This window comes from Microtus ochrogaster, linkage group LG7_11 (genome assembly GCF_000317375.1).
Source record: "Microtus ochrogaster isolate Prairie Vole_2 linkage group LG7_11, MicOch1.0, whole genome shotgun sequence".
NCBI classification, from domain to species: Eukaryota; Metazoa; Chordata; class Mammalia; order Rodentia; family Cricetidae; genus Microtus; species Microtus ochrogaster.
In genome coordinates, this window is record NC_022032.1 from 19,252,739 (window position 1) to 19,266,237 (window position 13,499).

General features: G+C 42.0%; 1 protein-coding gene across 2 annotated transcripts in view; it reads left to right on the forward strand.

Moving 5' to 3' along the window:
- The window catches only part of Pdlim3 (PDZ and LIM domain 3), a 32,450-nt gene that overhangs the window by 15,455 nt on the left and 3,496 nt on the right, over nucleotides 1-13,499 (forward strand). The window contains exons 4-6 of one of the 2 annotated variants that reach the window (XM_005362570.2): nucleotides 6,560-6,627; nucleotides 11,452-11,715; nucleotides 12,986-13,116. In XM_005362570.2, coding sequence (XP_005362627.1) covers nucleotides 6,560-6,627; nucleotides 11,452-11,715; nucleotides 12,986-13,116 — 463 coding nt within the window. Of the gene's footprint in view, nucleotides 1-6,032; nucleotides 6,221-6,559; nucleotides 6,628-11,451; nucleotides 11,716-12,985; nucleotides 13,117-13,499 lie in introns of both variants that reach the window. The other variant, XM_005362571.2, reaches the window with a different exon arrangement.

Sequence of the window (13,499 nt, forward strand, 5' to 3'; positions counted from 1 at the left end):
ATATACAGTGAGCTACGTTACTGAAGAGACTCAACCCTAAACACAAAATTTGCTTTTTGCCTTTTTTTCATCTTGACACGTAGGCTCAGGGGAATGAGCCTTCCCATTGAGTCAGGAGCCACTGCACGAGACCAGGCAAGGAGTTTTCCACTTACAACCTATCTCTGCTTAAAATCTTTCCCATTTTGGACCAGTTTTGCTTTCTGGGTTTAGATTAGAGATGTTCAACCTGTAAACATAGCGAAAAGATCTAAAAGCCGCTGGTGTCACGCCCTGGCACGCTAGGGTCATGTATGTTGGTAACTGGCAATACCTCAATCAGCACTAAATTGATACAAGGGAAAGTTAGATGAAACAGAACGTTCTAGATACATCGCTGTCATGTGTGCTCAGCCCTTTGTGGCAATACCCGATGCCTGCTCACTTCCCAAACACACCAGTTCATCATCTAGAGACAACAGAAGAGGAAAGGGAGACCTGTGTGGCCCTTCTGCATGCCTCTGTTGACTGTCCAAACGTGGAACCTAGAATGCACTGGATGAGATTCCCATCTCTGTGTCCGCTCGCAGCACACAGCAATCACTGTCTTGTGTGCACCCTTTTGCACAATTTTCCCGTCCCAAATGTGTCCTTGTTTTTAAAACTCTAACTCTCCAATATGAGATGCAAGCTCTGGGGTACTAAACAGATTCCATCACTGGGCCAAACCCCAGATGATATTTAATCACAGTTTCCACTCCTACCCTGCTAAGGATTTATTAAACCAAGAGGTACTCAAGCCATGATGGGAGTCTGTATTTTGCTACCTAATCTCTTCAGAGTTTAGAGTCGATCGATGATAATCCCTAGCTGGAGTGAGAAAAGAGGTCTCTCTTGCAAACAAACCTGCACGCATTAATTTATCACTATCACTTTTCCAAGAATTAGCTTCTAAGACATAATTCTAATTTTAAATATTCTGGCCTCTTGTTAATCATTTTATTAGCCCGGATATGCAGAATTTAAGGGTTAGAGTAGACATATTTTTTTTTTTTTTTTTTACAATTCTTCAGATAGGGAAAAGGAAATGAAAGGAAATGAATTTCTTTCCTTTTTCAAGTGAGAAAGGTGACGATTAGGTTAACAACTGCAGCCGGGATTCAGATGGCTTCTTTTAAAATTCCATTCGGTTGAGTCATGCCTTGTCCTTATGGACTCGCTCTCCAAGAAGCCAGCCTCTGACGGGCTCCAAGATAAGAATAAGTTCAGCTCTCCTAATCATCAAAGGGTTTCCTCTTATGCCGCTCTTCAGCCAGACTGCAGCTTGACTAGCTCACAAGGCACAGGCCTTTGGTCCACAAAACAGCTAAATTTCAGTGTAGTTTCTGCCATCCCAGAGTCCTGGTACAACACAGCGGGACATTCTCTGAACAGATTATACACTTGGGGTCTTTGCATTTGGAGGAAAAAAAATGATTTTTAAGTAATACACACACACACACACACACACACACACACACACACACACACACACACGCCTCTCAGAAAGATTTGCTTTCCCCCCTAATGAGAACTATGTAAAAAGAGCACCTTTCCGGAGAGCAGAGGTGTGTCAGCGGGGGATAGGAATGGCGTCAGCTTAAGCCAATGCTTCTATTCCCCTATGCTGCTACAGGCAAATGGTAAAACGCAGCCAACAATAGAGATCTGAATTCTTGTGTCTCAACCCAAGTCAAATTGGTATAGTAAGTACTGCGACCTTTGGTATAGGGTAAAATATTCTTTCTTGTTTTTAACATACTATCTACTCATAACATACTATGAAAATAAAACATGTTTCACTAACTAAGACCAAGGCCAAGTGATATGTTGATATTATTTATACATATGGTGTTTTTCCCTCTAAGTTTAGACTTGGGGGACTTTTTTCTTACATAATTATAATAATTGATTTAAAATGTTAATGGATAGGGTTTTTCTTTCATCTTTCCATGCTATCGCTAAATAGAGACGTTTTGTTTTTATGGATTCAGATTTGAGTCTTATGCCTATATAGGCCCTTAGAAGTTGTTCAGATCAGTTTCCAGCAACTGAATGGATTCATTCCGAGTCTGGCAGTCTGTGCGCAGACTCTGGTATTTTTCCAAACAAGGCATCACCCTAGATATGCACTGTTAGTTCTTCCTCAAAGTAAGCTGTTACTTTCATTCCTGCTTAATATCATCCGGGTAACCCCAACATACGATGTATCTATTATAGAAAAAAAGGGGGGAAGAGAATTAGAAACAAACAGAAAACGGCTCCGTCTGAGCAGGAAGGACATTATGCCCACGTCTTTGTAAAGAACTGTGTCTTCCTATCAAAGAGGTGTTTACATGTGCGGCCAGTTTGTTTCCCTAAAGCTAACTTCAAACTCCTCTCCAATGTTTTGGTAACTAGAAGGAGATCGACAACGCAATCTCTCACGCACATTTCCCACGGAGCTCGTCTAACCTAGAAACTCTTGAAGCCCATCACTAGAGGAAAACGATGGCTTCAGAGTGGCTTTGTATTCCACTTGAAGGGTGGGCATGAGCAGATAGCTTCGTAAATTCCAGGCGCGATGGTACAGACCCCTTGCCTCACTTTGACTTGATCAATTCTTTCCTCACTTTGCATCGCTGATCTCTTGCCTCCCTGTGGTTTTCATATGAAAGATTTAGAGAATGGTAGGTATAGGAGAGGAATGGGGGGGGTTGTCAGGCACACGCTTCAGATGAAGACGGTAATGGCCTTGACCCTTCCTCTGTGCATAACGTCATCAAGTAAGAAACTGAAGGTGAACTGGCTTTGAGTGTTTTCCCTGTCCAGGTCATTTCTAGGATTTGGGTGGCTACTGCCATGAGTCCCATTTTTCTGCTACCAGTGGCATTCCACAGATTCATAACTTTAACCCAGCCATTTAATATTTCACTCTTTCGACATATTATCCTTTAACATGAGCCCTTTCTGTTTAAAAACCTGGATTTTAAAATTGAGAATTAATTCGAGTGGCTACTTTTTGGTAAGGTAAGAATTATTTGAGGGCTGGAGAGATGGCTCAGCAGCTAATGGCATTGCCTGCTCTTCCAAGGGTCCTGAGTTCAATTTCCAGCAACCACATGGTGGTTCACAACCATCTGAAATGAGATCTGACACCCTCTTCAGGAAGAAATCTGGTCAGTTGTCCTCATCAACTTAGACCATGAAACCAATATGGACAAGTTCAACAGAACCACCATATACGGGTGCCCACGCATGCTTCAGCATTGCCAGGGCATAAATTTTTTTAAAAAATGGAAAAATTATTTGATGACTTTCTCTGGGTAAAATAAACACAAATGTGGGGATATAGAAAATGCTACATAAAAACTTTATGATGCATGTGCTTTTCCAAGAAAAGAAAAAAGAAAGGAATTAAAGAGGACTGGCAGGCGTCTAATCGGCTTTGTCTTTTGATTCTGTTTGGCCATCAACAATGATGTAAGACTTGGACAGAATGCTGCCTCTCTGTGCCATCGTTAAATTTCTTGTTTAACGATGTATACACATTGGTGTATACACTTCATTGTGCTTTGGGGAACAACTCTAGAAACCCATAAACTAATGCTTTGCAAAGCCTAAACAAGAATGTCTCAAGCCGGCGGTAGAAAGACCTCCTTTTGTGATATGAATAGAACATATGGGGATTTTTTCTTTTAACCAATCACATATTTCTAATGTGAGAGAGACAGAGAAAGGGACAGAGAGAAACCAAAGCTGAACTCACAAAGGAAAGCCTAGAGCTGGCTAACATATATACTGATGTTTGGAAGTCCTACTGGGGATCCTGAGAGCAGAAATATCTTCAGGCAAGCTGGTCCCTTTGTAGGACAATTATCATTCTTGCTTACTCATTATTTGAAACCTAACAAACTAAAAACTGAAGGCAGATGCTTTTTCCCCCAATCAAGCCATCATAGTATACTAATTAATTTTTGTAAATGTCGTACTATTCATCGCGATTTTTAAGACATTTCATACTTCACGCTGAAAAGAATCAACCCGGTCCCACAAAGCTGGAGTGGCTCATTTTATCTTGACTGACTCTCTCTGTAATTAGCATGGAAGATTTATAATCCACCAAAGCTAATTGGGCCATTAGCCTCTGTCTTCCTCCTATCCAAAGGAGTTGCGAAGGCTCAAGCCATGAGTGCTGTCATTACTTATAATTGTCCCCAGCACACCAGCACACTTTTTTTTTCAAGCCATACTAATGGGCAATCAAAATGATAATCACAAAATACAGCCAATCCGAATTAAAGACCAGCACAACACCCTCAGACTATACAGCCATGTAAATGTTTGCACACACTTTTATGTGTTGCGGGACTCAAAACTGGGACATTTCTAAAACCATGTTTGGTGGCTTCAATACTCTTTTTACTGAGTGACAGCAAGAATAATGTCATCCAGCCAATGCCTCAGCATCAAGATATTCTTGTAGAGAAAAAAGAGGTCTGTGAACAAGGTATTAGTCAGTCTATTACCACTATACAATCATGGGCTAAGTTGTATTCAACTTAGACCTTTTGAGCTCCAGGATACTGTTAATCCATGTGCCCCATCTTGAGGAGACAAAGACCCTGTCCTTCATATCATCACAGATTCTCAGGCATCATGACACTGGGGACAGAAGGAGAAATGATTCAGTAGCTAATCACTGAAGCTGTGCCCATTTGCACTGTGGTAACTATGTTTGAACACAGTCTGTAGGCCTCTATGGGGAAACATCAAATAACCACGCATCATTTCAAGTCTGTGTGCAACACCGACTGCATATTCACAGAAGAAAAGAAGGTTACAGAGATGGAGGTAGCTACGGCTGCCAGGTAGAATCACGTGCACAGGGCACAGACCCATGAGTATTTTAGCATCCCTACCAGCTTCCTCTGGTACTTCTAAGACAAAAATGAACAGGTTTGAAAATTGTCAATGTATTCAAAACAAGAAAACATTATCCCTACACTTAGATTGGGTCATTCGGGCATGTTTCAAACTCGAGGCTTGAGACGCTGCTGTGTGGTCCTGTGGGCAACAAAGTAAAATTATACAAATGCACATGCACGCACGCGCACACACACACACACACACACACACACGTGTGTGTGTATATCCATATATGTCCATATATACCCATATATATATATATATGTATGTATGTATGTATATATATATGTCACATCTCTGGATTCCTTTCACTTGTCCTCCAAGAAAGGGACACCCATGAAGGATCCCTTAAATACACATGCTACATTATCACAACAAAGGGAAGGAATTCTGTGCACGGTATTCCCGCCTTCACAAAGTCTTCTCATTCTCCTTGCTCGTTAAAAGTACAGCTGTACTCAAATTAATGATTTGGGTTTTGTTGCTGTAAATATTTTTTTGAGAAAAAAAAACAAACCAGAGTGATTTGTGCCTAGATCAGATTAGGTGAGTCACTGTAGTTATTCTCCGCCGCTCAGTTGCCAGATGATCTTCATCCTCTCTGTCAACACGGGGGGGGGGAGCTCATTCAGAGGTGGGGGTTGCAGGCTTGCCTGGGGAGTGCTGGACCCTGGGTCCTGTCGCCAGTGTCCCACAGCCAAAGGGCATTTACGGAGAAGATAGCGCGTGTGACCTCGCTGGAGAGGACATTAAATTTGGCCATTTTGTTTTTCTAAACGAAAAAAATCTCATTTCGAATACACTGTGTTTTGGGTTTCCTAAAGGAAGGAGATGAAGCCAGAAAAGGAGAAGACCAGACCATGCTCGAATTTTGAGATAGCGAATGAGGTCCAGTCCATTGCAGCTAACGTTTGGTCGATGAATGTAGCATGTGTAAATTGCAGGGACATGGTAGAGAGATGGACCCTAATTCCTCTCCTAACCATTTTGCTAATCTTAGAGCAGGTAATGATGTCTCAATTAACAACAGCATCGCTGCCGGGTTCGTTCATTAACCGCTGTGTTGTGCGTTCTGTGGCTCTGTGTATTTTGTCTGCCATGTACAGGAATTCAAACCCATTGGTGCCGCGCACAACAGAAGGGCCCAGCCTTTCGTTGCAGCAGCAAACATTGATGACAAAAGACAGGTAGTGAGCGCTTCCTATAACTCACCAATTGGGCTCTATTCAACTAGCAATATCCAAGATGCGCTACACGGCCAGCTGCGGGGTCTCATCCCCAGTTCACCTCAAAAGTAAGTACTGTCGTTCAGTTCCAGCCAATGTTCTTCACAACGTGGTTTCTTTCCCAACGTCCAGCTCTTGCCATTTCCTCCTTTACGTTCTCGAAGGTACTATCACACTTGTTTTTAAAGAGAAGCATCTAGAACTTGGCTCTAATTGTTCTGGAGCCCAATCAGCCAGTTCCTGAATAGTTAGTAGCTACGAGGTCCGGTTCCGTCATCACCCTTCTTAGGCATGTCAGTATTTGGTGGTTAATCATCCTCTCTGCACAAATCTCATGCATTTACTTTTAACCCCCAAGAAATTGAGCCACCACTGAGGGATTTTTCTTTAACCCTTTGTTTTTGCAGGATGTGAACTACTTTGAACACAAGCACAATATTCGGCCCAAACCTTTCATAATTCCAGGCCGAACAAGGTCATAAACTCTGAGATTGTGACGTTTGAAGTGCATGCTGCTTTAATCAATTCTTACTAACTGCCCGGAAAAGTAACTTCTAGGTGTCTGGAGTGACTCTTCACTGTGAAGCTTATGTTCAAAGCAGAAGGCAACAACTCACTTAGCAGCGAAGGGTAGCCAGGTAGCACCCGTTACTGAGGGTAAATATTGACTAGATGGCAGAGCTGTGAGATCTTAGGTGATCACCGTGTGTATTTATAACTAATGACCCAGAAGCTCTCCGGATCCCATCCAGAACACAGTGACCTCTCAGGCAGGCAGATGAACCCTGTCCCAGGTCAGGAAAGCCCAGCCTGCAGAGACAAAAAAAAAAAGGCGGGGGAGGGAAACAGCCCAGGCAGCAGCAAGGGGAAGCCAGGATTGCTTTATGAGTTTGACAGACTATGGCCATCCCACCTCAGTTCCTGCCTCTCTTTGCACCTTCAAACCCACCACTTTAGCCCTGATAGAAGACTAGCTTTTCATACGTATGAATTCTTTCAAAGGAAGAAAGGCTCCTGAGACAGAAACCTTTCTGTCTGGTGAAAATCAGTATTAAGATGACAGAAGGAAAGCAGTTACTGTGAGTGTTGCTGACTCTCATGGAGTACGCTGTATAAGAAACATAATAATACTAAAACTCTAAATTCTTTATCTGTCAATCGGAGACGTGATTATAGTGGCACAATCATTTCCAGAATCTTCTCTAGACATGGAACTTGAACTTCAGTTGAAAGGAATACGAAAATCGCAACTTCAGAAAGCCTCAAATCCATCACTCTGTCCTTTGGTTAGTTAACCCAAGGAAGCTACTGATCAGAATAGGTGGATGCTAACGGGTTAGAGAAGTGGCAGAATGGGGTGCATCAGGTGCCCCAAACTGATAGTACATAGGTGATCTCACACCTTAGGCATGATTTATTTAGCCCTCCCATTGTTTGCTTTATGTGGGGGTTAATTAAATATCTCTACGTGCCATCTTATTGAAACGCTCATCACTGTTAAGTATATGTTAATCGATGCGTTTCATAATTATGTGACTGACCCTGTAGGTACTGAATTCCTGCGACTAGTAAATCCTTACATCATATGTGGTTTTTCTAAGTGTAGACCCTTCATTAAGCCACAGGAAGGGTCAGGAGATTGTCTCCAAACAAACCACACAATTTTCCTATCAGACACAGGAGAAATGTAAGCAGGAAAGAGGTAGAAAGGCGCTAAGAAAGCTGTGACGTCACAGGAGGTGTCTCTGTAGGGCTGGTACCATGTTTTATCCCCACGACTTAGAAATGAGCCTGGAGCATCACGGTGTGTGCTCATCCCATGTGCACCGGATAAAGGCATGAAATCCAGAGAGTACTCCGTGTTTCCTGAGTGGGAGACACGAAGCATCAGAAGCCACTATCCCCACTCCACCTTTAGGTCTACCCCGTGCTCTCTATCTCCTTCTTCCCATTCCTTCTTCTCCTTGTCTTTTCCCTTTTTTTTTTCAATACTACCTCTACAGCACTCCACCTTCCATCACACAACACACCATATTAAAAGTTAAAAATGCATAGGACACACGCTTTTAATCCCAGCACTCAGGAGGGAGGCAGAGGCAGGTGGTGGATCTCTGTGAGTTCAAGGTCAGCCTGGTCTACAGAATTAGCCCTAGGACAGCCAGCACTACAAAAAGGAACTCTGTCTTAAAAAAAGAAGTTAAAAATGCTATTTTATTATTGAATAGTATATAGCTAAATATATTGAATAAAGACCTAGGACACATTTGATTGTACAATTCAAAGAAAGTCAGGGGGCATTCTGCTATATTTATATAATGCATAATTTATATAATATATCATAAAATATAATTTATTCTATATTAACTTTAAGGTTGTGATAAAGACAAACCATTCACAAGTTTGTCACTTGCAGATACCTCTTAGTACAACAGAATTTAGAAGAAAGGAGTCAATAAATAAAGGTACCTGCGTACAGATTCTACAGACTAGTGGAAACGCCTCTCTTCTCCCTTCCTCTCTCCCCTCACTATTTGCTCTAGCCTCAGAACTTTCTGCTCTCTCCCAGTGATTTGTTTTCAGCAAGGTAGAATTTTGAGAGACTCTGCATCAAGCTAGCACCGCAGATGAACAACTTGTTCAATCCGAAGTAGAACAGGTGCAGGGGATTTATGTGTCGCTCTGCCTGGTGTTTCAGTGCTTGCTCTGGCTCCATTATGACTTCATCACAGTCGAAGACAATTAACGCTCCACTGTTCTTAAATTGAAATATGTGACATCTTAGAGCCGGAGCCATAACTCAAGACGTGCACAAGATATTTGTACGGATCTGGATGTTTTTGCGTAGTTTTAAACAAGTTACATCCAGAAATCTGCCCTCCCCACCAAATGTCTGAACACAGTCCCAGGGAAGTTCAGTGTCCGTAGGAGAACCCACCTGGCTGTGAAATAACTGAGGTCACCGTCCCCTTTTCCAGGTGACCTGTCACATCACTAAGACAGCCTCAAGAGATCACACCAGCATCTGCATTCCGGGTCATTAAGGTTAAGTCCCTGGACTCATGAGGCCATTCTGCAGTGCCTAGAGTCCCTGAGAACCATTTTATTCAAATCAATCCAGGAACTCTCTTAACATTGACTTGGACGTTTATAAAAGTCACTCTCGTTGGTGTGACATCATTTCCTCCATTTAGTAGACACGGGCCCCTAATTTATGAGTCACAGGACCCCAATTCGAAGGATAAAAGAGGGAGAAATAGAAGACACAGTTTTTGACAAATTAAAGCCACATGTGTATCAATATTCAGTCCCTAATGGCAGAAAAAGATTGCTAATTACAGCTCCGAATAAAGCGTATCTGTGAGTTCACGTTGATGATAGCTCACCCAGCATCTAGCATCCTGTCTGATGCACAGGAAGCCATGCAAGTTCTAAGCCTCTCCTGAATGGGCCTATTATGTTGGCCCCTCAAGATTTAACTCACTGTCTCAAACTCCCATTTTTCAAGTCCACGAACCTCATTACGCTTACGTCAAATCATTTAATTCCTGACCAAACTGCTTGACAAGAGAAAATTTTCTTCCTTCCTTTTAGCAGTTAAAGTCAATTTTAGGAATTGGTGCTGAGCCTAAAAAAACAGTGAATAAGGCCAGATGGCATTCTGGTATGCGACCTAACTCACATCCTAGCTTGGTTTTAAACAAATTCTCAACAGGCAGGAGCAAAACGGATGGTGTAGGAAGTTGGGTTGTACAACACAAGACCCTAAAAAAAAATTAACTTATTTATTGACAGTATTGTCCACACTAACCAGGTTGCAACATTGAATGAATTAAAAAAAAAAAAACACTACCCAGTGTCCTTTTGGGTTTTGGTGTCTATGTGGGGCTGTAGTTAACCATGTAGCCCTTCAAAGCAAATGCAAAGACGGGGTCCCATCCTTCACAGCTGACTTTCAGACAATCGCATCACATCCGTGTATGTGTCTCAAGTTCAACAGCAACACCAACGGGCAATCATAACAGAGGTTTACATGAGTAGCTTGACATAGCTCGGCGACAGAGTGACTAATTGGCATGCCTGAGACCCTAGGTTCAATTCCCAGTACCAAGTTAATTAATACTAACTAATTAACAAATGCATGTCAGGCGTGGCTGCTTGCCAGCTCGTTTTCGTAAAGAGAACCAAATCGCCCTCGTTCTTGACTAGGATGGCCTGACCAACCTTTGTAATATTTTTAAAGTCCCTAAACAATGCTCTTAAAAGGAAATAAAAAATATGCACGGAAATATGTGTGTGTGTGTGTGTTGTGTGTGTGTGTCCAAAATCTTGCATGAAACACCTCTGTACAAAGGAAACAAACCTTAGCCCAGAGTAGCACCCGAATAATCCAAGATGACCTACTTGTTCTGTGACCAATCGCAAGGTGATGAGCATTTATTGACTGTTTCTAGCTCCTATGCTAAGTTACAGAACGGCATTTTAAATATTCTTAATAAGATAATATATTAAAATAGTAAAGTATTGATAAACTAGCTCAAAAATATAATGTTTATTTAGACTGTCCCACAAGTTGCCAAGGCTTGACTCTGACTGAAGCAAGCTTATTTTGAAACGTTTAGCCTAAATCTTCGTGCTACATAGTGTTATAATTTATGAAATACCATTCTTTATACTCTAATTATAAAATCGAGAGACATAAGAGGATATCTAGCTAATCTTCTGCAGTAGTAAATCCTTCAACCGGTAGCCTTTAAGTTACCCGCCCACTTGGGCGTGGCCTCTTATACCATATATGCCCACGTAAAGCACACTTGCTCTTTCTTCCGGCTGCTGGATGCCCTGTTCGAGCAGAGGGCTGTGATCTGCGAGTCTACCCCTAAATAAATAACCCTTCATTATACTCAATTCTGAGCCAGTGTGGGATTTCTTTTTAGCAGCCGTCTTCATTCCTCCACCATTTACCTGTGATATTGTCAGAAACTAAATTATTTGGCCTATTTTTTTTTTAATGAGACTAGACATTTGTTGTCTACCTGCCCTATATACTCTTTCCACACGTCCACCCTCGACTTGATAGAATCAAGGCAACAAATGCTAGATCACCTGCGACTTTGTATTGTGTCCAAGTTCTTTGAGCGTGTATTTTTTTTTTCAGCCTCCCTCTCAGGAACACGTTAGCCAGGGATTAGACTGATACGCTCGCCCCTTCTGTCCCAGTTCCTTCTAACCTCTCTGTACTTGTTATCTGTGTTCTCCCGGCCCCTCGTGTCGTCTCTGTGTCACGGTGTCCTTAACACAGCGGCTGCAGCACGCCTTCCGGTGTTGACTGCGCCAGCGGACGCAGCACCCCTTCCTCTGTCAGTACCGTTAGCACGATCTGCCCCGGCGACTTGAAAGTTGCTGCTAAGATGGCCCCTAACATTCCTTTGGAAATGGAACTCCCTGGTGTGAAGATTGTCCATGCTCAATTTAATACACCCATGCAGCTGTACTCAGATGACAATATTATGGAAACACTGCAGGGTCAGGTTTCCACCGCTCTGGGGGAGACACCCTCCATGAGGTAATATGAGTCTGTTTGAACCGTGGGCCCTCTTGACTAAACACGTGGGCGGTGTTGACTTTGACCCTGTCTTCTAATTGTCTTGGTGGAAAGAAAGCTATGTGAACGCTTCAAAGAAAAAAAATCTTATTGCAAACATTGAAGCCTGGCAATAAAACTCATCTATGGAGAGAAGAGACAGATAGAAAGAATATGGAACCACATAAAGACCAAATGGATGTCTTTGGAAAGCTACAGCATGCCTTATAAATGCCTGATTTAGTATCCTCAGAAGTGGCTGGTGATCTTACATCTGTCTTTTGTAGGTGAAAAGATGGGAGGTGGGGACAGGAAGAGACCACAGCTTTTACAGGATGATCCTTTCTCTAATTGCCGCGCGTGGAAAGGATTGTCTCCCTGTCTAAAATGTTTGCATTCCACTAAGGTTTTAAAGCAAATTCTTCAAGCTGTTAGTGAAGATATTCTGTCTTTATTTTGACTAGTTTCTTTTTTGTTATTCATGTCTGTTCCAAGTACCTTTGCAACCAAGCTTTTCCAATTAAAAAGATTTATTAACGGAATAAAATCCCATTGCTTCTTTTAGTGTTGCAAAATCACTTTCTATAAATTATTGTGATACTTGAGAATGCTATGTAGCAATATCTCAGAGTTGTCATGGGGTTTATACAGTGAGTTAATCCCAAAGCCATTTTGTAAAGAAATATATATATATAATTTTTAAAAAATATGACAGGTGATTAAAATATACACAGATAAGTTTCTAGATGGTACAGTTAAATAACAAAGTATCTAGTGCCTAACAAGTAATATATTTACTGAAAGCATAGTAAATAAAACTGCTCTCGTGATTATTAATGTGACCACTAAAAACAATAGTCAATTTAGCAAACATTGGTGGAGGTTACTTCACTGTGTGGTTTGAAACACTGTCGGGTGAATTCCATTCACTGACAAGTTATATGAAACTTGGTTTTATATAAAAAGGGCATTATTTAAACTTCTATGAGTGAGCTCACTCCTCTACTGTGTCTGCTGGGGGGTTTTGTCCCTGAAGGGGGGGGGTTACATAGCCATCAGACCAGGACTTGTTCTTTAAATTATCATGTCCTGACAGAAGTCACCTCTGTGAATTCACATGGTATTTCTTATACTAGAGACTCACTTGAGAGTAACCCCTGCTCAGCACTGGCTGGGAACAAAGGTTGATACTGTTGTCATGTTGCCTTGCGGGACCCCCGACGATGCGTCACCAGCTATATTTGTGTTTCAGTGAACCCGTAGCCTCAGTACCCCCTCAATCGGATGTGTACCGCATGCTCCACAACAATCGGGATGAACCAACTCCTCCTCGCCAGTCAGGCTCCTTCAGGGTGCTCCAGGAAATGGTGAACGACGGGCCTGGTGAGCCTCTACTACTATCTACTGACTTGTTTGTAAAGGTCCTCAGATGGGAGGAGAAGAGGAACTGAGCCATAGGGGATGGGCGTCTGAATACTGGTTTTAGTCAGTATTCAAGTGAGTCTTTGCTCAGAAGGATTTGGGGAAAGAACTTTCTGGATGTGTCCAAGTATTCACGAAACAAAACCACTCATTTAAGTAAAAAATACCAAAAACAAATTCTATCCATAGTAGTCAAGGGCCAGCATAGCTTATTAATCAAAAGATTTACTTTTCAACAGATACTAGAAGATTTCTCAGCCTCTTCCCCCACAGTTCCTAGAAGTATTGTAAACCCTGAGGCAAAAGAAGAAAACATGAAACGGCTGGGTGTGATGGTTCACACC